The 22,127-nt window shown below is 46.5% G+C and overlaps 2 protein-coding genes across 7 annotated transcripts in view; both read right to left on the bottom strand.

Moving 5' to 3' along the window:
* Nucleotides 1–1,049: 1,049 nt before the first annotated feature.
* TMEM106A (transmembrane protein 106A) lies at nt 1,050–14,973 on the bottom strand. 2 transcript variants are annotated; one of them, XM_043536899.1, is made up of 9 exons: nt 14,832–14,958; nt 9,778–10,106; nt 8,691–8,930; nt 8,164–8,227; nt 7,476–7,635; nt 6,733–6,873; nt 6,060–6,103; nt 4,867–4,920; nt 1,050–2,965 (listed from the first exon to the last, which is right to left on the bottom strand). In XM_043536899.1, the coding sequence occupies exons 3-9, from the start codon at nt 8,908–8,910 to the stop codon at nt 2,845–2,847; spliced, it is 804 nt and encodes a 267-aa protein (XP_043392834.1). In that variant the 5' UTR covers nt 8,911–8,930; nt 9,778–10,106; nt 14,832–14,958; the 3' UTR covers nt 1,050–2,844. The 2 variants fall into 2 exon arrangements, with proteins under 2 accessions (XP_043392834.1, XP_037742928.1); XM_037887000.2 differs by lacking the exon at nt 9,778–10,106 and having other exon boundaries at nt 14,832–14,973.
* A 2,123-nt stretch (nt 14,974–17,096) lies between these two features.
* Nucleotides 17,097–22,127, bottom strand: part of NBR1 (NBR1 autophagy cargo receptor) — a 29,152-nt gene continuing 24,121 nt past the window's right edge. For 4 of the 5 annotated variants that reach the window (XM_043536967.1, XM_037886740.2, XM_037886738.1 and 1 more), the window contains 2 exons: nt 21,658–21,763; nt 17,097–19,689 (listed from right to left, as the gene is read on the bottom strand). In XM_043536967.1, the coding sequence (XP_043392902.1) occupies nt 19,513–19,689; nt 21,658–21,763 (283 nt within the window). In that variant the 3' untranslated portion in view covers nt 17,097–19,512. The remainder of the gene's footprint in view (nt 19,690–21,657; nt 21,764–22,127) is intronic. The other variant, XM_037886739.1, reaches the window with a different exon arrangement.

Here is a 22,127-nt window from a genome sequence, read left to right as displayed (position 1 = left end):
TCACTGGGACCGTGAGGGTGAGGAAGAAAGTGTATAGCAGTGACAAATTTGTTCCCGATCTGCGAAGGGAACAGTCTTTTTGACAGAATGATCCAGGGGTGCTGCCCTTTACTCTGGCAGAGCAGGAAATCTGCTCCTTTCCTACCCTGGCACATTCATCCTTCCAACAGCTGCTAATAGAGTGACTGTGGGGTCTCCATCCTTCGTTACCTAATTGCACTAACTTTAATAACCCACACAGGGGAAGACAAAGGAGTCCACTGTAGATACCGAAAACGTTCTAGTTAAGAGGCCAAATTCGAACTCACAGAAGCAACAGGCAGGGGAGAAGGATAGTTTTGTGCCTTAGGCATATGAATGGGAGTCAGGAGATCTAGGTTCTGGTCCCAGCCTTGCCATTAACTCATTGCATGACTTCAGACAGGTCCCTTTCCTTTCAATTCCTTATCTGTAAAGCTGAAATAGTCACACATCCCTTCCTCATGGGGTGGGTTATGATGAAAATGCACTGATGTACGTGTGGTGATCGGACACTGAAGAAAGGCCTGCAAATAGAATTTGATCTCCGTGTGCTATATTTACAGCTAGAGAAACAACTGCCCGGTAGGAGGCTACGATGCACAACCCGCCGATGAGAGCAACTCCTGCCTCAGGCCTCCTGCAGAAAGTAGCTGCAAAACCCCTGATGGGTGCCCCGGACATTGCTCTCCTAGGGGGGATGCTCAGGATGCACTCTCATGGGGCCTTGGTTTTCCCATTTAAAACCTTCCTCCTCCCTTTTTAAGCCCTAATATGCAGTTTCAGAGTGACAGCCATGTTAGTCTGTATTTGCAAAAAGAAAAGGAGTACCTGTGACACCTTAGAGACTAACCAATTTATTTGAGCATGAGCTTTTGTGAGCTACAGCTCACTTCATCGGATGCAGTGACTCCCACTGGCCAGCAGGGGTCATGTAACGCTACGAGGAGACTGATTTCCCCAGGGAATCAGGTCCCCACTCAGCACTCTCAGGAGTCGTCCCACCACAGATCATGAGGAGAAAGCACCACTCTGATTTTACAACGCCCTTTTTATTTGTGAACGGATTGATGCAGGCATGTAACGGGCACAGCCGTGCCAGAGACAGCAAGAAGAGAATAGCAGAGCAGGTGCAACAACACAGCAAATACAAACATACATTGAGAGACGACGGAGAAGGACAAGAGCCAACAGACAAGTGACGCTTTCAGAACGCAAGGTGCTTCCTCAGGCAGGGATTTAATCTATTGCAACCTTAATGGAACACATAAACAACCAGAAAAGACATTTAATGATTAACGTGTGTCTGCTGAAATGTGCTAGTTTGGGAGCCCTGGAGACTGCCCTTTGGATCCACAGAGCAGGTAGATGAAAGGCAAGCTACAGCACACTGCCCTGCTGGGACCTCCAGGAAGGTCAGGCCCCTTGGCGTCTCTGCTGAGAGTGCCACCCCAGGGGCAGGGGTCTGGTGGACAGTGATTAGTTCTTTGCTGAGGCACAAAGGTTTCCTCTCCCAGCTACTCTGATGCGAGTTGCTTTTCCCACCATGTCTCACCTGGCTGGAGAGGTGTTTAGGGCAATGCTGGGCCGCTCCGGGTCAGATCATATGCCCAGCAATTTCTATACATCCGTCCAGGCAGAACGTGCCAACCATTAGCAACGCTGGGATCTAAGGAGGGTGCTCACGCCCAGGGGTCTAGCAGGCAGTAACGTGAGTGTGCGTCCTCTGCCTGAGCTGTTCCTACAGCGAATGAGTCTGCACCCTACCAGTCTCTGGAGAGAGGGTGGAAGAGCAGCCAGGGATCCTCCCCTCATACAAAATGCTACAAATAGGTATAAACGGCAGCTGTTGTTTCCTGGCATTTGCATGAACTGAGCTTTTCTTATCCAAGTAAGATTCCTGCCACTTGTTAAAGTTCAACTCCTTAATACAGTTAATACTCCTCCTTAAAAATGGAATGTGCTGTGTGGAGAATGCATGATGGGCTCCTCACCTCCCTCCGCCCTCTGGGAAGTAGCAATCCCTCCCTCCCCTCCCGCCCTCCACGCTGCAAGGATGCACTTGCTCTGGCACAGTTTGATCACTTTGGGTACAAGACAGACCGTGGCTGCTGCATCGATCTGGACTGCACAACCCTTCATGCGAGACAATCCCTCTGGTAGGATTAGGAAAAGCCAGGGAATGAACATACTTACCCAGCCTCCCTAGCAGAGGAACTTGGCCCAACATCCACTACACCACCCTTACCTCTCTCTGTGCAAACCAGGCATAGTTTTAGCACATTATTCAGAGCTTGTTATTTAAGAGCCAGAGGTTCTTAGATGTCAGTTCAAACTGGGTTTCTCCCTGCTTTGCAGAGCTGGGGGTGTAATTGCAATCCAAGAATCACTAGGAGAGGCACTCTCCAGCCAAGAGCGTCCACACCACAGGGCACAGGCACAAAAATGTTATTTGGCAGGAAGAGCTGATTTGACCAACAAGCCTCCCCTAGTGAAATACTGCACAGGATAAGGTAGCTAACAACCTAGCAGAGTTCTCTGAATCAGCTAATACAACAATTTCCCTATACAGTGTATAATCTGCTGACACCAACCACCATACAAGTTACAAATGGGAATTGCAAACTCAGAGCAGCATGTTCCAAGTTCATGAAATTTTGTCAGTCTGTGACCAGGAGACAGCAGCAGATTGAAAGTCTCCTCCCAAGGGAGAGCCAAATGTCCTGTTTAAAATCACAGTGGCTTGGAAGAGAAGCCCCTGGAGTTGCTATGTCCCTGGTACAACTTGCCTTTGCGACAGGAGAATGTCATCGTCCAGTGACTCTGTCATGGTGGGCGGTGGTACAGCGGGTGAGGCAGCGTTGCATTCCCTCTACAGTCCACATACTGGTAGCTCTCAAAAGCCAGCTGCTCCGAGTGGCACAGGTATGAGCAGGTCAGGGTGCCCCTGCAACGCACAGTCACAACAAGAATCCATTTTACTTGAACTATAGAGAGATTTGAAAGCACCAAGCTGCTTCTGCTGGGATTCACTTTAAGGAAAAGTTCCATTGTGGCCTTTCCCAGCCACTCGGACAATTCTCATCTTTCTTACTCTGCAGCTCCAAACCACTAGCACCACAAGTCCAGGCTGAGCTGCCCCGTTTCACACATTTGTAGGGGGGTCCCTCAGACTGCATTTATTTTTAAGGCAGCATTTAAGCGATCCCCCATCAGCAATCTGCAATATTCTTCTAACACAACCTTTAAAGCTGGACCCATTCACTGCTACGGCCTCTGCACCTCTGTGCTGCTCTGCCTGCTCCTTAAACGTCATGCCAAACAAACCGAGCACTTGCGCAGTCGAAGCGACAACGCACTGCGACAGCAGCACATACCTTCCCGTTCTGTTCTCAGGTGTTACAGCAAAGAACGGTTTGTACCCCACCATGCCAGGCAGCGCAGGGCTTACACCTCTGGGAAGTGGCACAACACAGAAGAGAGGCAGCAAAGGTCACCACTGAGTCACCTTCCGCCGCCTGCGAGTCCAGCAGATAGATGGCGTGGCTGCAGGAGCTGGGGCCGAGCACCAGCGCCACCGCAGGTGTTCACACCATCCTAATCGATACTCAGCCCCGTCAACAGAGGTCTCAGTACAGAGGGGATACAGATTGTTTAACTGCTAGAGCAGACGGGCCAAACCATTCTCATCCCAGAATGCACCACAGGGACTTGGCCGCACTGTGTCTAAGTCAGTGGTTCTCAACCTATTTAACATTGTGGGCTGCATGTGCAGTCCACAATGCATTATGTGGGCCGCATCCAATACGACACGTATGGCCCCGAGGATGCCACATGGGCCACAGCGGAGAACCACACTCTAAGCCATGGTTCAAGAACAGTGTTGGAAATGGGTTTGTCATCACTGCTCCACTGGCAGCCAGACAGGAAACTGCTGTCAATGGCAGGTCAGTTTCTGGGTCATGTTACTGACCAACCCCTGGGAAGGATTGTGTGGGCCCACACTCACTCCCACCTCCATAGGAGGAGGAGGCAAAGCTTTCTTGGTTTGCCTGGTGTGGGCCATTCGCACTGGCCTATTCAAAATACAGCACAATTCATGTGCAGTCAAGCTGAGTGCAATGCCTTCAGGCCATCTTCCTGGCCAGGACCTCCCCTGCAGCCAGGATGTCTGCAGAAGAGAGAATGTGCTTTGTTCCTTCTCACCCTGGTCTCACAGCCATCTGCACATCTCGGGTCTTTGTTCAAATGCTGAAGACCTCAAGCACCAGTCTGAGTCACTCTGCCCCCACATGGTGGATGTACAGGATCTATCCTCTGGGGAACAGGCCAAGCTCATTCTCTCCCACACAGCCTGCACCATTCACCCCAGACACAGGTATAGCTGTTCCCAATGCAGGCTGAAACAGTACCACTGTACAAGTCACCTCACCAACCCTCTGGGTTTGCACTGCTGGAGCTCTCTGGGAGCTGAAGTCAGGGCGTGTTCCTCTGCACCAATAGCTTGGGTGACTTTCCCCTTAAAATTCAAATAACCGTTGCATCCAATGAAGTGAGCTGTAGCTCACGAAAGCTTATGCTCAAATAAATTGGTTAGTCTCTAAGGTGCCACTAGTCCTCCTTTTCTTTTTGCGAATACAGACTAACACAGCTGCTCCTCTGAAATAACTGTTACACACCCACGCCAATAGTTGCAAATCTACCTGAGGAAAGACTAATTAAAACTTCAAACAGTCTTGGTCTCTGAAAACACTAATATGAAGGGAAATTCAGATTGCCTCAGTGAGGAATGTTTGGGACAGCGCAGATCAACAGCGAGTGATTTGCTTTTAACCAGATGCCACTTACTGTAAGTGCAGTAGAACGTTGTGGACTTTAATTTTGATCCAGGTGCAGATGTTGCTTAGAAGACAGAAAATAGAGAATTAATTTTGCAGTACAATGTTTTCATCACACAAAACCCGTCTGCACCACAGAGCAACCCAGGCCTGGGGAGAAAGCGCAAGCTTCTCCTAAGTACTTCTCTGATCAGGTCTACACTTGGAAAGCTTTGCCTGTGTGGTTGGACTGATCGGCTTACTTGGCAAAGCACTCCTTGTATGGACGCTGCTTATACTGGCAAAGCATATTCCTTTAAACCTTTAACTGACAAAGCTTATTCCAGCCACGCCCCCCTCTCCTCCTTGAGCAAGATAAGCTATACTGGTGAAAGTGCCATTTTTCCATTATAACTGCATCTACATTAGGAGCTTTTACCGATGCAGCTGATTTGGTCAGAGATCACACCCCCGACAGACAGAGCTACGCAGTAGAAGTTTGTAGTGTAGACGTGATACCCTCCCTGCAAATGCATCAAGCAAAACAAGATGGGAGAATTCACATTCCGGCAACACCTAGTATCTTCCCCCACCATGGGCAGAGCAGGAAACAGATCGCATGAGATGCCTGTGGAGAATCACCAAACTGCTCATTCATAGAGATTGGGGGTGGTAGATACACTTAACTGCACACAGATGGACTAATCTGTATCAGGCATTTCCAAACCAGATTGATTAATCTGTGGGGGGTACTAGATTTGAAAGTTATACAGTCTTGTCAGTTGCAGGCTGGGAAAACATTTAATGGAGAAGAACTAGAAAGGAATAGGAAGGGGGCCAGGGATAGCTCAGTGGTTTAAGCATCGGCCTGCTAAACCCAGGGTTGTGAGTTCAATCCTTGAGGGGGCCATTTAGGGATCTAGGGCAAAAATTGGGGATTGGTCCTGCTTTGAGCAGGGGGTTGGACTAGATGACCTCCTGAGGTCCCTTCCAACCCTGATATTCTATGATTCTATGAATTTAAACTGGACATGCTGGGTTTCTGTCCCCACATGATTACACATATGAAACTCAAAAGGACACATTCTCAGCTGCACTGCAGGGTCAGACAGAAAGAGGCTATGGCCCAAGTTATACATTTATGCCAGACTGCCTCTTGAGAAAAGCCCAGAAACATTAATGTTACTTACCAGCCAGGAAAGTAAGTCTCTGAGAAATACTTACTAGGTATTATAGTCCTGTATAAGACTGGAGACCGTATAATATATCTGCAAGTAAAACAGAAGAGTTAGTTGGAGATTTACAGTGATTACAGTAACCATGTACAGGTGCAGCCCAGTGATCTGAGCACACAAAGAGTTAAAGATTATCCCATCAATTCCACACAGCTCAGAGCCAGTATTTAAAATCCAATCCACACTGTGTTGGGACCAAGTTACAACATGGCAGATCTCGACATAGTTACAATATACAACATGAACCTGTGCAGGAAACACCCATATGAGACTTCAGGATTCAGTGGTTTGAGCATTGGCCTGCTAAACCCAGGGTTGTGAGTTCAATCCTTGAGGGGGCCATTTAGGGATCGGGGGCAAAAACTGGGGCTTGGTCCTGCTTTGAGCAGGGGGGTGGACTAGATGACCTCCTGAGGTCCCTTCCAACCCTGATAGTCTATGATTCTATGATTCGGTCTTTTGCCTCCCCTGTTTGCTAAGTACTGGCCTGGGCCAGCAGGTGAATGGGCACCTGGAAAGACGGGAATGGGGATGGGGGGTGAAGGGACTCTCTGCCCCTGGGGCAATAGAAATACAAGGCAACAGAGAAGGGGACCACTATCTCTCCCCACCCAAAGGGGCCCAGACCTTTTGACAGGGCAGCAAGAGGCAGCAGTACCCACCTGGCCGCTGCGCAAAGGGCCGATATTCAGGAGGTTCTTCTTGGTGGTTTTCCCTATCACCAGGGACAAGTGTAAGACCTCAATGTCCAGTTGGGTGACAGTGACTGGGTAGAAGTTGTTGTTGGTTACATTCAACACATTCTAAGGAGAGAGACAAACTCAGCCTGAAGCTCTCACACAGCGAGGGTAACGCATGTGCTCGATTTCCGTGCAGTGACCTTGCAGCACCACAGCCCTGCAAACGCCAGTCCTCAGACACTCATAGCTTGGCCGTGGCAATTCCCCTCTGCTGAGGATTGGCCCAAGGAAACACCCAAGATCACGTTTGGGTGAGAGTCACTGGCTCTTTAAGTTACAGGAGCAAAACCCCTCACCTGCCCCAGAGCTGCTCTGGGAATCACTTGCTCCCTGCTCTACTCCCTGTCCCACACATTCATGGCTGGGCTGAAAGCGGAGGAAAGATACAACACACAGCGACAAACAATTCCCAACATTTGTTACATAGTCAGCTCACTTCCACCCAGCTGCACCTCCTGCCCCATCACTCACTGCTCCACCAACATGCCTCATTTCTGACTGGCCGCTCCAGTCTTGCCTGCTGTCCCGCTATGCGCACACAGCTCTGCCAACTAGCTCACTACTGACCTGCCGCGCTATCTCCGAGACTTAGAAGTGAGCCAAGCTACGGATTGATAATGGGATATGAGCTCAATGTCACCGTACGCGCTGAGCTGAGAACTCACTGTCATGTTGAGATCGATACTGGAAATGGTGGAATTAAAGGCAATGGAGGAGGCATTCAGCCCTGCGGGCTGCACAGCGATGGAGCGAGGGAACAGGAAGAATATGATGAGAGATGACATCAGCAGGCAAATCGTCACAGCAAGGGACACATAGAGCTTCCTGCAAGACAGCATCAAAGGACCATAACTGCAACAGTGGCCTAGCACTGCCCGCAGCACTGTCCTAGGCTAGAGCCCTGTCTCTACGGGGTTGGACAAGCACAGGAGGGAGCGAGCGCCAGCTCAGACGCAGTGAGCACCAAGACATGAGGGCCTGCGAAGGGATTGTGTAGTAGCCAGTGGTAGCAAGTTCACCTTGGGGCCAGAAGGGGGTGGGTTTCAGACCCAGAAACATGCTGCTTGTCACTGCTGGAAGTTAGCAGTCCCACGTGGCACTTTTCAAACAGAACTAGCCCAGAATCCCAGCCCACAGTCCCTCCTGCATGAAGAACTGCTAGTACAGCCCACAGCCAACACAGAACAGATGCCCTGCAGGCACCAAACCCATTGCAGCTCGGGGCCCAATGAGAAACAAAGCTTTTAAATGAACTTCTGCAAACAGATTTCTCATGTAATGCTGTGCACCCTAGCTGCATACATTTAAACGCAGTCAGAGCATTAAAAGAATAGTGGAGAAACAGGACTTTACGTTCGTCTGGGCTTCAGCCTCTGGTCACCATATGGAATCAGAGCCACCAACTGCTTCTCTTGCTCTGAAAGACAGAAGATAAGAGGTGCAGGTCAGAAGAGATGCATCGCACTGCGTGCAGTAGTGAACAGGGCACATCAGGCTGCAGAGCACCACACTGCAGTTTAGGGCCTATCAGCATTCTCGTTACAAATGCTGCTCCGTTCAGAGGGATGTAGGCATCTAACTCCAATAACCCTTGTTGGCTTCAACCTAACATAGAGACAGACTGAGCTTTGCTCACATAGGGCTGCATGGATACTTTCCAACAGCCCCAGTCTTGCACTGATTAACACAAGATGGAGCCAATTGCAGGCTCTCTCTTTAGTACAGAGATGGAGATTGCAGGTCACAGCATGCAGTGCTCCATCCTGACTGGTCTTCCATAGGGCGCAGAGCTGAGTGAGAAGCAACAAGCAGAGGTCAGATTGGTGAAGTGCCTGGAAAGGCTGAAAACCACTGACCAAGCACACACAAGAGCCACCTACCCCTGGGGATTCTTCCCGTTCCCTGGCACGTTGGGCAGTTGATGCAGCCCCGACTCACAGTGCCTACACAGGGCATGCAGGATGCGGCAGAGTCTCCTCCATTGATAGTGCCATAATTGGTGACTTCATCCTCACCAGCCGATTTCCTGCACAGAATCGATTTCTCTCCCCTCTCCTTCTGGACAGAGACCTTCCAGAACTGGGAAAACGTTTCACCCATAGTTGAAAGAGAGTTTTTCACTAGATCCAAAAACAAAAACATTCCAGAAAAAATGTCTCTTTACTGATCAGTCCTGCTAACTCTTGTGTTTTTAATAGCAAATATTGCAATAGTTGGAGTACTTCCTAAAGCCCCACGTCCTGGAGTCATGGGAATGTGTCAGAATCTCAGCCTTCAATTTAAAAAAATGAAAATTAAGTTTTTTCTAGTCCAAATGGTTACAGGGGAAAACTTAACTCGAGCGTGAGCTAATGGCTACAAAAACAGAAGGTAAATAAAAAGAACCCAATGTGTTTTGGTTTTTCCAATCTCATTAATTTTGGGGGTCTGACTCATGAATTTTTGAATTCTTGCGGGTGGCAACACTTCAAAAATCTACATATAACAATTCCCAGGTTCTTTCCATATGTCAGATCACTCACCCTATAGGCAGCGAGACTACTGTGTGCACACACGCATGCGCTCACTTTTGAATGCATCAACCCCTCACCAAACTTAACCTCACTAAACACATGCCTAATTAAAATCAGATCAGTGTTTGTCTCTCCCTTTTGTTTAAACCAGAATGACTTCTCAGATCTTCTTCCTAGCTCACTGCAGCCCCTTGCAATCAGAAACTCGTGAATCAGCTGTTGCAATGAGCCAGGCTTATTATTAAAGAGCGTTTGCAACTAAAGAAGAAAAATAGCAGAAGTGAAAGAACAATATTCTACCACCAGACCATCTGATTGCAGCTTCCTCCATGATGTCATCTGCTGGCAGAAAGGAGAGAGGATTGCTCCCTAGCCGAGGCAGTCTTGCTTTAATGACTGAGACACAGGCTGCTTCTCAACAGAAAGGGCCTAAAGGAAGACTAACTGCACTCACCTAGAAAGTTAAGAGGCTGGACGTAAAGAACCACTCCTGATTCTTGCTTGAAACATGCGCTGGAGAAAAGAACTTGGGGATGGGGCACAACACCCACAGACACATCTAGATCTTTCCTTTAGTCCCCAGACCAGTGCTGCTGAGCTCAGCATCAGAGTCTAGCAAACTCCAGAAGCCACTTATCTTTATCACATGGAGGCAAGTAGTGATATTCCTGGGTGACAAAGGAAGCCTCTGGACTTCATTAAAGTAAGGAGGTAAGATAATCACTGCAGCACTGCTGATTTGATCACAGGGTCACAAGGTTTCAGAGTAGCAGCTGTGTTAGTCTGTATCCGTAAAAAGAACAGGAGGACTTGTGGCACCTTAGAGACTAACAAATTTATTAGAGCATAAGCTTTCATGAGCTACATCCGATGAAGTGAGCTGTAGCTCACAAAAGCTTATACTCTAATAAATTTGTTAGTCTCTAAGGTGCCACAAGTCCTCCTTTTCTTTTAGGGTCACAAGGGGATCTCCCCACAGCAGCTCCCTGACACCCCATTTGCTGAGTTACTGCATCCACTGAGCACCCAACCCTTTTGCAACCCTGCAGCTTGGAAGGCTGCAGGGGAGACCATGGGCTCTGATGCCAAAAAATTCCAGTGACTCTGTGACTTTTGATCCCAGGCTTTTCTGCTACGGACCCATCCCCTAGCTCTGCAGCTTCCTTTGGAGAGCTAGACAGGGGTTCTCAAACTTCATTGCACCATGACCCCCTTCTGACAACAAAAATTACTACATGACTCCAGACAGGAGGGGGCCAGAGCCTGAGCCCCCCGACCCTGGGCAGAGTTGGGGGGGCAGAGCCCTGCCACCCCAGGCTCAAGCCGTCTGGCTTCAGCTTCAGTCCCAAGCGGCGGGGACTGAACGAGCGTAACGCTGGCCCTGGTGACCCCATTAAAATGGGGTCGCAACCCACAGTTTGAGACCTGCTCAGCTAGAGGCTTCAAAGATTCCTCTAGCCAGTTTGGTCTCAGCCTCTTACCCTTGCAATTTTCCCCGTTAATACTTGCGCTTTGTTTTCCTGTTCCAGGAGTAAAAAATGAGGAGGAGGAGGAATTAAAGCGGTGGTTTTTCATCAACTGGGACAAAAGACTATAGGGGCTGGGAGACTCCTGCTGATGTCAAGGGAAAGCCAAGCATAAGGTAAACCCTTTCCTTTGCTAATTTGCAGTATATTAGGAGAACGGCATTCTTTAGCTGTGACTCTTCATTCCCAGTATAAAATTGCTCTTATATGCTTAACCCCTGAGGGAGAGGGCTTGGGCGGATGCGGTTTGCAAGATACATAAAGGTGGCCTAATAATGTATGTAGATAATCTGGGTGCTGGGAAGAAGCCACACTGACTGTGTAACTACTGTTATTTATACAGCACCACGTGTATGGCACTTTACAGACAAGAAAAGAGCAACTCCTTGATCAAAGAACAAAACAGAGTTTGAAGGATAGTGCTGGAAACTGATAAACGAGTATCATTTCAAAAGGTCCAAAGCACTAACAGCTCGCTGCCTATCACAACAGACAAGTGCATCGCTAGCGATGCTGCGTGCAAATGCTAGGCCAAAGAGGCAAGAAGGCTTTGCTTGTTAAAAGCAACAACCTGGGTTGGAGTTAGTGAAGGCAGCTATAAAAAATAAAAAAATAAAATATAATAAATGGAAGAAAGGGGAAGCTGATGGTAATGTATATAAATCAGAACTAAGGAACCGAAGAAAATCAATAAGGAAAACACAAGGAGAAATCTGTGGCCAGCAGAGTTAAGGACGGTAAGAAATTTTAAAAAATATATTAGCAAAAAGAATCCTGACAATGGTATTGGTCCATTGATAGATGGAAACAGTAAAACTATCAGTAATAATGCAGAAAGGCAGAAGTTTTGGATAAATATTTCCGTTCTGTATTTGGCAGGAAAAAAAACAAATGGTGCAGTCTCTTCCTAGAGTGATGATAACACACTTTTCATTCCACTAAATATCTCTGGAGGATGTTAAACAGAATCTACTAAAATCAGAGATTTTTAAACCAGCAGGTCCAGATGACTTACATCCAAGATTTTAAAAAAGCTGCTGAGGAGCTCTCTGGACTGTTAATGATTATTTCCCGTAAATCTTGGAGCACCACGGAAGTTCCAGAAGACTGGAAGAAAGCTAATGTTGTGCCAATTTTTAAAAACAGTAAATGGGATGACTTGGGTAATTATAGGCATGTCAATCTCACATGGATACTGGGCAAGATAATGGAGCTGCTGATATGGAACTCAATTAATAAAGATTTAAAGGAGGGTAATGTAATTAATGCCAGTCACTATGGGTTTCTAGAAAGTAGATCCTGTCAAACTAACTTGGTATCTTTTTTTGACAAGATAATAAGTTTGGTAGATAAAGGTAACGGTGTTGACACAGTATACTTAAGACTTCTGCAAGGTGTTTGGCTTGGTATCACACGACATTTTGATTAAAAAAAAACTAACAATTTAAAATGAACACGGCACACATTACATGGATTAAAAACTGGTTAACTGATAGATTTCAAAATGGGAATGTAAACAGGGAATCGTCATCAAGCAGGTGAGTTTCCTGTGGGGTCCTACAGAGATTGATTTTTGCCCTAAGCTATTTAACATTTTTATCAATGACCTGGAAGAAAACGTAAAATAATCACTGATTAAGTTATTTACCAAAAATTGGGAGAGCGGTAAATAATGAAGTGGGCAAGTCACTGATTCAGAACAATTTAGATCACTTGGCCAACTAGGTGAAAGCAAACAATGTGTTTTAATACAGATAAATAGAAACGTATCCCTCTGAAAACAAAGAACGTAGGCCATACTAACAGGATGGGGAACTATATGCTGGAAAGCAGTAACTGAAAAATATTTGGGGAGGCATCATGCTGGACTGCTGCTGGAATACTGTGTCCAGGTCTGGTGCCCACAATTCAAGGACATTGATAAATTGGAGAGGGTTCAGAGAAGAGCCACAAGAATAATTAAAGGACTAGAAATGCTGCCTTACAATGACAGACTCAAGCAGCTCATTATTCAGCTTAACAAAGAGAAGGTTAAGGGGTGACTTGATTACAGTTTAGAAGAAGTTACACAGGAATAGAAATTTGATAATGGGCTCTTCAATCTAGAAGACAAAGGTCTAACGTGATCCAATGGCTGGAAGTTGAAGCTAGACAAATTCAGACTGGAAATAAGGTATGTGTTATTAACAGTGAGGGTAATTCACCACTGGAACAATTTACCAAGGGTCGTGGTAGATTCTCCATCACTGACCATTTTTAAATAGAGACTGGATGTTTTTCTAGAAGATCTGCTCTAGGAATTATTGTGGGGAAGTTCTCTGGCCTGTGTTATACAGGAGATCAGACCAGATGGTCACTGTGGTCCCATCTGGCCTTGGAATCTATGGATTACTGGCCTCCAGGAGAGCTGAGGCTAGGTATAGCAGAAGCCCCATAGGAGGTAACACTGCTTCCCCAAGAGGGAGATTGTGTCTGGGTTTGGGAACTTGTGCCATGACTTCCGTTCAGTTCTCTCAGTCACACAGGGTTTCCTTGGGATGAGCAGTAAAGGGGTTTGAACTCCAGGGTGGTTTGGCAGGGATGACACAGCTTTAGACATCCAAGGGTGCCATTCACACCTCTGCAGTGACTACTAAACACACTGCCATTCGCTTGCCTGGTTAGTATTGAACATCTGCCCCTCCATTTGCAAAAGTACAGTCCTGGCAGGCCGCCCCAGCACCTGTGCCATTCGCTCCCTGTTTCACTGTGGTGTTTGTGAGCTTGCACAAGTGGCTAGGAAGGAGCAGGACCCCTTTTCACAGGGGCCTAGGGAGTGAGGGTTTGCATGAGATCTTTCAAGCTAAGCCCTTTTATTTGTGATATGTTTCCTGCTGACATGGCTCATCAGTTTCCTGCTTGCTTAGGAGCCAGTTTCAGTGCTTTCGAACAGGGCTATGTCATTTCCTTCTGGCCCTATGGGGTTGGGGGAAGACGTAACAGATTTGGGGGTTGGATTTACCTGGCAGGGATCCCCCACAACTGGCTCCGTGCATGGGGAAAAGGGCACCAGCGTATTGGAGGCTGGAGGTGCCTCTACGAGGGGAGCAAATTACAAGTACTGGGGAGGATATGGGGGCAAGGTTCCTCCATGACTAGCTCTGGGCACAAGGCCGGGGGTGGCTTGGACTTGGCGTGTCTGTAGAAGGGAGCTGGGGGTACATGTAATGGGGGCAGTGCTGGGTGACGTGGTCCCCCTCATAGGGCAGGGCCCCCATGGCTGGCTGTGACAGGGGATGTTTGCAGAAGGGAGCTGGGGGTGCATGTAACAGGGGCTGGTGATGGAATCCCCCTTACAAGGCAGGGCCCCCATGGCTGGCTGGGCCTTGGCATGTCTGTGGAAGGGAGCTGGGGGTACATGTAATGGGGGGCAGTGCTGGGGCCCCCTCACAGGGCAGGGCCCCCTTGGCTGGCTGGGCCTGGGGGTACATGTAATGGGGGGCAGTGCTGGGCCCCCCCTCAGGATAGGACCCCCATGGCTGGCTGGGCCTGGGGGTACATGTAATGGGGGGCAGTGCTGGGGCCCCCTCACAGGGCAGGGCCCCCTTGGCTGGCTGGGCCTGGGGGTACATGTAATGGGGGGCAGTGCTGGGCCCCCCCCTCAGGATAGGACCGCCATGGCTGGCTGGGCCTGGGGGTACATGTAATGGGGGGCAGTGCTGGGGCCCCCTCACGGGGCAGGGCCCACATGGCTGGCTGGGCCTGGGGGTACACGTAATGGGGGGCAGTGCTGGGGCCCCCCTCACAGGGCAGGCCCCCATGGCTGGCTGGGCCTGGGGGTACATGTAATGGGGGGCAGTGCTGGGGCCCCCTCGCGGGGCAGGCCCCCATGGCTGGCTGGGCCTGGGGGAACACCGGGGAAGGAGGCGAAACAAGGGCGGGGGGCGGCCGGGCCGCTCGGGGGTCCCCCCGCCCCGCGAGGGCCCGGGGCCTGGTCTCTTACCCCGGCGGCGGCTCCTCCGGCCCGCGGCGGCAGCAGCAGCCGAGCCACCCCGCGGGGGCGCGGGGCAAAGCGGAACCAAACGCGCCTCCGGCCGGGGGCGGGACGGGGCGGGGCGGCCTCTCCCCGCCGCTGCCGGCAGGTGCAGCTCGGCCCCGGCCCGCCCCGCCCCGCCCGGGCCCCCCGCGCCGGACCGGCGCCCCGGGACCAGGGGGCCGCACCCCGCCCGGCCTGCGCGCGGACGGGCGTTAGCGGGGCAGACACGAGCTGCGCCCGGGGGCCTGCGGGGTTCGTCCCCCCCCGCCCCGGGGCGCCGGAACGGGTCAGACCCACGGTCCGTCCGGCCCAGCGCCCCGGAGGGAGCGAACGGAACCGGGACTCGCCCAGTGATCCATCCCCTGGCGCCCAGCCCTGGCAGACAGAGGCTAGGGCCACCATTCTTGCCCCTCCTGGCTACTGGCCATTGATGGACCGATCCTCCATAAACTTTTCTGGTTCCTTTTTGAACCCTCTTAAGTCTTGGCCTTCACATCCTGTGGCAAGGAGTTCCACAGGTTAACGGGGGGGGGGGGGTGCTGACAGCTATTGAACCAAATGGGTTCTAGAGTAGCAGCCGTGTTAGTCTGTATTCTCAAAACAAAAAGGAGTACTTATGGCAACTTAGAGACGAACCAATTTATTTGAGCATAAGCTTTCGATGCATCCAATGAAGTGAGCTGTAGCTCACGAAAGCTTATGCTCAAATAAATTGGTTCATCTCTCAGGTGCCACAAGTAACTCATTGAGCCAAACAGTAAACCCTGCATAGAACGGAAGCCACTTCAAGCGCAGGGGTGCAGCAGCACCTTCAATTCTAGCGTGTATGGCCACTGTGTCCAAGCACCCTTTGAAATCCCAGCCCCACCCTTGGATTTTACACAGCAGGAACAGGGCAGCTCTACAGCCCCTCTCAGCGCACTGCTGGCTTTCAGAAGTTTCCTTAAACCTGTGAGCCACTTCCTCATCAAGTGGGCCCTTTGGAGGTGGAAATGTATTTCTGAGGTTGGGAGCAGGAAAGCATGCCGTTCTCCTGGAGCAAGGCTGGGGGTGTTTTTGTGCAAGTGTACAGCAAAACTGTAGGCTTGTTAGGCCAGTGCCAGCGAGCAAACTGTGCCCTTTAACAGAAAAGAGAAGAAACTTTATGCCTATATGCAGAATTCTGCACAGCAGCTGAGGGTGGTTTAACGTTGGTATTACCACCACTGGCAAATTTAGAGCAGACTGCACAAAAATTTCACCAACAGTAGTGTCATAGGAAGACTGATGCTGGCTGAGAGAGGAGGATGTTTCAGGAAAGCTGAAACAGTAATTAAGTAGAAAGGGATAATACAAATAACTACCAAATGGATTTTACCTGCCAACATTACAAAAGGATGGCAGAGCAGATCAGCATCTTTGGGTCCATTGTATGAAAAATGTAATCCAGCAGGCACAGCTATGGTTCTGTTATGGCCACAATCACATTTCATTATTTTGGTGTTTAACATTGTCTACACAGGACTTTTAATCCCCTGCTCTGGCACTTCCCTAGCTGAAGCTCCCTCCCTATGACTGTAGAGAACTACTGGGAGTAGGATTAAAGGTGTCCTGTTTATACCACTATTATTCTACAGAACTGCCTCCAGCTGTGGAATTGCATAGAGGATTGTGCAACAGTGAGAAGTTTTAGGCTGTGTCACAGTCTACAGGTCGCTGTTCTTACTTGATTGGCTCAGGGCCTCAGCACACCTTTGAACAGTGGTTACAGCTCAACAGAACTATGATAAAAGTCGAACAGCAGCACTTTCAACCAGAACAGTAGCAACAGAATGAGGAAATGAACCAAGATGTCCACTTAAATCACAGCTAGGCGTAAGAAGTTTGGTTCAGACTATAGCTGCAGAATCATAATGCTCAGCAGCTCCATAGAAACATTAGTTAAGTGACCTCAACATCTTTGTTTAACCTTGCTGTATTTATCCCCTTATGTGTCAAAGAGATTGCATAAGAGCCCTCACCAAAGCTGTGCCAAAACTGGAATTGTTCAGATGCTTTGTTCCATACTTCTTGCTCTCAACCCTGCTACCTAACATAAATGAACTTTTTTCTTGATAAGTAATCTGCATAGTGGGACAGTCAATCACTAGTTAAGTGAAAGGAAAAAAAACAAAGTATCCTACTAGTTCATATCAGAAATGTACTTGTCACCCCCATTGTGTCACTGCAAGGCTACCAAGCGCACTTTAAGAGTTTGATGAACAAATAGTTAAGGATTTTATTATAAGGACCGAGGCAAAGATTTTTAATTTTTTTTTACATCACATTTGAAGACTTTAAAGTGCTTATTCTAAATAATATACAAAGACCTTATCTGCACTATGGAATATATTATAAATTATATCATGCATCATTAACAAAATATACAAAGCCAACAGAAATATATCTTAAGTCCAAGCATACATTATCTAAAACGATCAGGATACAGGAGAATGGCTTAGAGTTACAACAGTAAAACTAACCCAAGCATTTTGGAGGGGGAAACTAAAGAGAATAGGTCTTGCAAACTTGAAAGGGTTTCAATCTCAAATGAAGTGTTACTTGCAAATCTTTTAGTGTTTAACAACTACTTAAAGTAGCTCAAATGGAAACTTGTTTAAAACACAAACAAAAAAACCCACCCACCCTAGTATAAAGGTATGTATTTAAAAAAAAAAAAAAGTCTTGTTGAACAATCCAGGTCAAAGTAAGATGCTTACCAGCAACTGAACTTCATCCTCACCATTTCATTCTCTGTAAGCTTGAGCTACAATACTACAGACCAGAGTTTGCACACATACTGTAGGTGATGGAAAAAGTATTAAACTGTAGTTTTATCAAGTGAAGAATTATCTAGAATTGGTCCACAGCAGATAGAAATGTACTGGGGAAAAACACTGCAAAATAGTCTCACTGTATTTCAAAATAAATGTTTAACAATTTGTTATCTTGCATCTTCTATAAAAATAGGTTTTAAACAAAATTGTATCTGATACATATTTTCTTCTAATAGTTTATTTAATAGAATCTAATTTATATTTGTATGGCTAATGATTATTATATAGTCAATCATAATACTGATACTGCTTTGGACTCTTTATCCACATCCTGTCAAAATATTAACACCTTAATTAGAAGCAGCAGAGATCAGAATTTAATGTGTTTTCGATACTGTCAATGGTCTGAGTTTTGCTGTAGCAAGGACAAAAAAAATTCACTTACACCATGACAGATTCAAAATAAGAGTGTAGTCAACACTGCTGTCAAATCCAAAATGACTGGGTTCTACGTTACAAAGTACTGGCACACTACTGCATAGCAGTGGATACTGATGGTTTCTGGTCACTTCCAAGAATCAAACCCTAGCTCTGACAGGTTTCAAGGGGAATTATTTTCTCAGATTTTCACCTCTCTCAAAAACTGCACATAAGCCAAAATGGCAATGGCACTGTATCATACAATATAACTGTATATAGCATAACCTGATTCATCAAGAGACTGGGTAGTTAATGCTGCTGGAGTTAATGCTTTTTTTAAACCAGAAGTCAACCAAATCCTACCTCTCACTCCTACTCACATTCCCAAACATAACTAGAATTCACATGCCCATATAGGCCTGACCTATCATATTCTTCAGTTCTTTATCAGTAAAAACAGAAGGTTTGCACTGGAGTGATTTGGAAAAAGTAACAGTCAAACCTTCATCCTTTGCAAAAGGTCCCTAAGGATTCATAGGTGGACTTTTCCCTATAGTTCTATTCTAATTTAGGAAAATATCTTATGCAGGCTGTGTGACTTTGTATTTCTTCAGCAAAGAAACAAATTTTGTACTATTCACCATTGCAGATACTGTTCAGGAACTGCTGGTGAATCAATTTCTCATGCTTCATTGTATCGACAATGAAATTAAAAAATGAAATTCCTGACCTTCATTAAGTACATTTAAATTAACATTGGTTATACTTTCAGTATTTTAAAATAAATTTTAAGTCATGGGTTTGTTTTTTTGAAAGGTGTCTTTCATGTGAGCACCCCCTTTCTTTTTTTTTTTTAAAAAAAAAGAGTGCTTAGTCTGTATTTTTAATCTATTAGTACTTCTATCATGCATTAGAAAAATCAATTATTTAAAAAAAAACCCTCTCAGTAGAAGTGGCAACCTGCTAGCTGCGTGCAGATCTTGAAGATTAGGTAAGACTACATTTAACAGCAGTGTCTGGCCCCTCTTCCCAATGTTTTGTTTTGCTGACCAGCATGAACAAATATCCCAACTGCCCAAAAACAACTTATACAGTAAAAGAGGAAGTTGTCACTTGTGTTGGAGAAGTTTAAAATAATTCTACTGAACTCCCAGATACAAGATATTAGTATCAAATCAGATTTAAAACTTATTCAATTATCTATCCAGTGTCTAAAGCAAAGTTAAAATTCTGGTCTTTGATTCATAAAATTCTGAGTCGCAAGTGGTGTGTTTGAGATTTCAGTGAAGGAACAAATCAAGAGTTCAAGAAAAATGGATATGAAGTGCTTCTATCCCCCAACCCCAAAACAGAAGGAAGCCTGGGAGTAGTCTGCTGCTGTGGTGTTTAATAACAGTCTGGTCAAATATGGGTGCTTCGGCTACCAGGAGGAGTCAATATCTGCTGCTGTACCAGTCATTGTTATTGATCTGAAGCAATTCGGTAACTACTTGCACTATGTTATAGTTGTGTTTCTTCAGCAGTCTCAGGTTTAACTGCCTGTCACAGAATCCCATCTCACACAGATTGGCTAGGAGAGTGGCAGTTTGCTCTTCTGTAGTTGTAGGCTGCTTAAAGAAAAGAGAACCCTTTAAATTCAAAATACTGAATTGACTGAATAGTCATCTCTATTTCAAAGCAGAAAACTTAACACTTTATAAAAAGATTTTAAAGCTAATCTTAGCTTTATTTGCCACTAAATTGTTTACAGTCTCTGATATTTGAAATGACCTCACTTTTTAGGGTCTCATTTAGCAACTGAGAATTAGTCTGCATGGGCCGTCTAGTGCAGCTGGTTAGTGCATTAGCCCTTCAGAGATGGATTTAAGTATCGACTCATGTTCCAAATGAATCAAGATTACCATGTCCTACCCTACTGAAGTCAATAGGAGGATCACCTCTCAAACTACGCTCTTTGGGGCAGGGACCAGGTACAGCCACCCTTTATATGTGGTTGTACATTTCATCACCCTACATAAAAAAAAGTGTGTATGAAGAGCAATCAGAAAGGGTTAGAACTGAAGTCACCCTGGGGAACTTGAAGCGTCTGCCAGCACTATGGCTAGTATTAAGCAGTGCTACGGATTTCACAATAAGCACCAACTGTCCTAGTTTACAGAACAATTTCGAAAAAATCAGTGATCTCTTCCAGGAAACACCTGGTTTATTTTATTTTAATGATATGATATCAGGATGTGTTTAGAAATCAATGCAAGTTACTTGCTGGAGAAAACACAGAATAATCCTAGGACCGTGAGCAAATCATTATTTTAATGAGTAACTTGGTTCTTTAGTTACTCATGAAAATAACTGTTATATGCTCACTGGCCAGAAGATGGATGAGATGGAAAAAGACCTCAATGGGTATGTCTACACTGCAGTTAAAGACCCTTGGCTAACCCGTGCCAGCTGACTCGGTGTGGCGGGACTCAGGCTAACAGGCTGTTTAATTGCGGTGTAGACATTCAGGCTTGGGCTGGAGACTGGGTTCTAGGACCCTGCGAGGTGGGGGGATCCCATAGCTCAGGCTGCAGCCCAAGCCCAAATGTTTACAGTGCAATTAAACAGTCCCAGGAGCCTGCGAGCCTGAGTCAGCTGGTAAAGGCCACCTGCAGGTGTCTAACTGCAGTATAGGCATACCCTAAGAGGTGTCTCCCATCTGCAACTTTTATGGTTCCATGCTGTCAGGAAAAACAGTGCAAACAGACTTATTATAGGGAGGTAACTCAATAGTTCCTAGCCATATTGGAATATACAAAGCCTTAAACAGCTGCTGAGATTTATTAGTGGTGGAAATAATGGTGAGATGATTAGCCAATCCCAAAAGGCACACACAAAGCAACAGAGGACTGTTATTACACTAGATAAAACAAGGGTCTGCAGACACTCTAAAGACATCATGACTGAATGGGACACAGGTGGTTCACTGAAGGGCAACTCATTTTTCAGGGCTGAGTGGTTGAAACAATTCTCCTTCTTCCAATTGGCCGAAAGTTACATTGGAATATTATTACATCAGCTGTCCAATCACATCACTATTTTATACAAGTCACTCCCTCCAATAACTTCACCTCAACTCAGTCAACAATACATAACTGTAAATCTTTCCCAGCAAAGGAAATGGCATATCCCTCATTTTTGCATCTTAAAATCAAACTGCAGAATAGAAATAACCTTCAAGACACTGGAGTCAATGTGATAACCATACAGAGCTCAACTCTGACAGTTCAGCCCCCTTTTCAGATTTAGTTGGTATTAAGCCAGTTATTGCTTTGTATGAACTGCTAGGATTACTAATGTCCCCCAGTTAACCATCTGTTGTTTGGCTTTCCTGAATTAGTCAGGGAAGATGTGCTAGTGTCTGCAGTTGAAACAGTTACTGCCAAACCTGTTTAATATTTTACTGTTCCAAGAGTAAAAGGACAGGAGTTTTACCCCTATACAGGGTAACAAACTCACATAATTAATATTTTTAATGTAAGGTTAAAGTTCTTAAAAAAAATCCACATAGTGCATCAGAAAACGAGAGATATACATACCTGTTCTGCAATGGACTGTCCAGCAAACAGTGCTTTGTAGGCAGAGGCAGCAACAGACAAAGCTCCTTTAACCAGCCCTCCTGCAATGCTGCTTCCTTGGGGGTGTCTGTGGAGAAGTGTGATGTTATCTGAAGTCAGTAAAGGCAATAGTGTATTTCACTTACAGTACCTCCTTGTTAGAGAGCCTACTGCAATGTAAGTCTCATTGGAGAAAATGGGGTATAATCAAAAGGAATCATTCAGAGGCTATTTGTGGAGGTCAATCCATTTCTTTTAAGACACCTTATCAACAGGTTTTATGTAAGTATAGAAAGAGTGCATTCAAGACACACTTAACAGCTTTCTACAGTGGAACTATTATTTGCTTGCCCACAGAGATCTACAGGGTTGTATGTGGGTATGTAGCAGCATACTATGTTGCCTGCCAAATACCTCTCTCAGAACAATCCTAACATCCAAATTTACCATTA

Source organism: Chelonia mydas, chromosome 27 (genome assembly GCF_015237465.2).
Source record: "Chelonia mydas isolate rCheMyd1 chromosome 27, rCheMyd1.pri.v2, whole genome shotgun sequence".
NCBI classification, from domain to species: domain Eukaryota; kingdom Metazoa; phylum Chordata; order Testudines; family Cheloniidae; genus Chelonia; species Chelonia mydas.
This window is presented reverse-complemented; position numbering and strand designations above follow the sequence as displayed.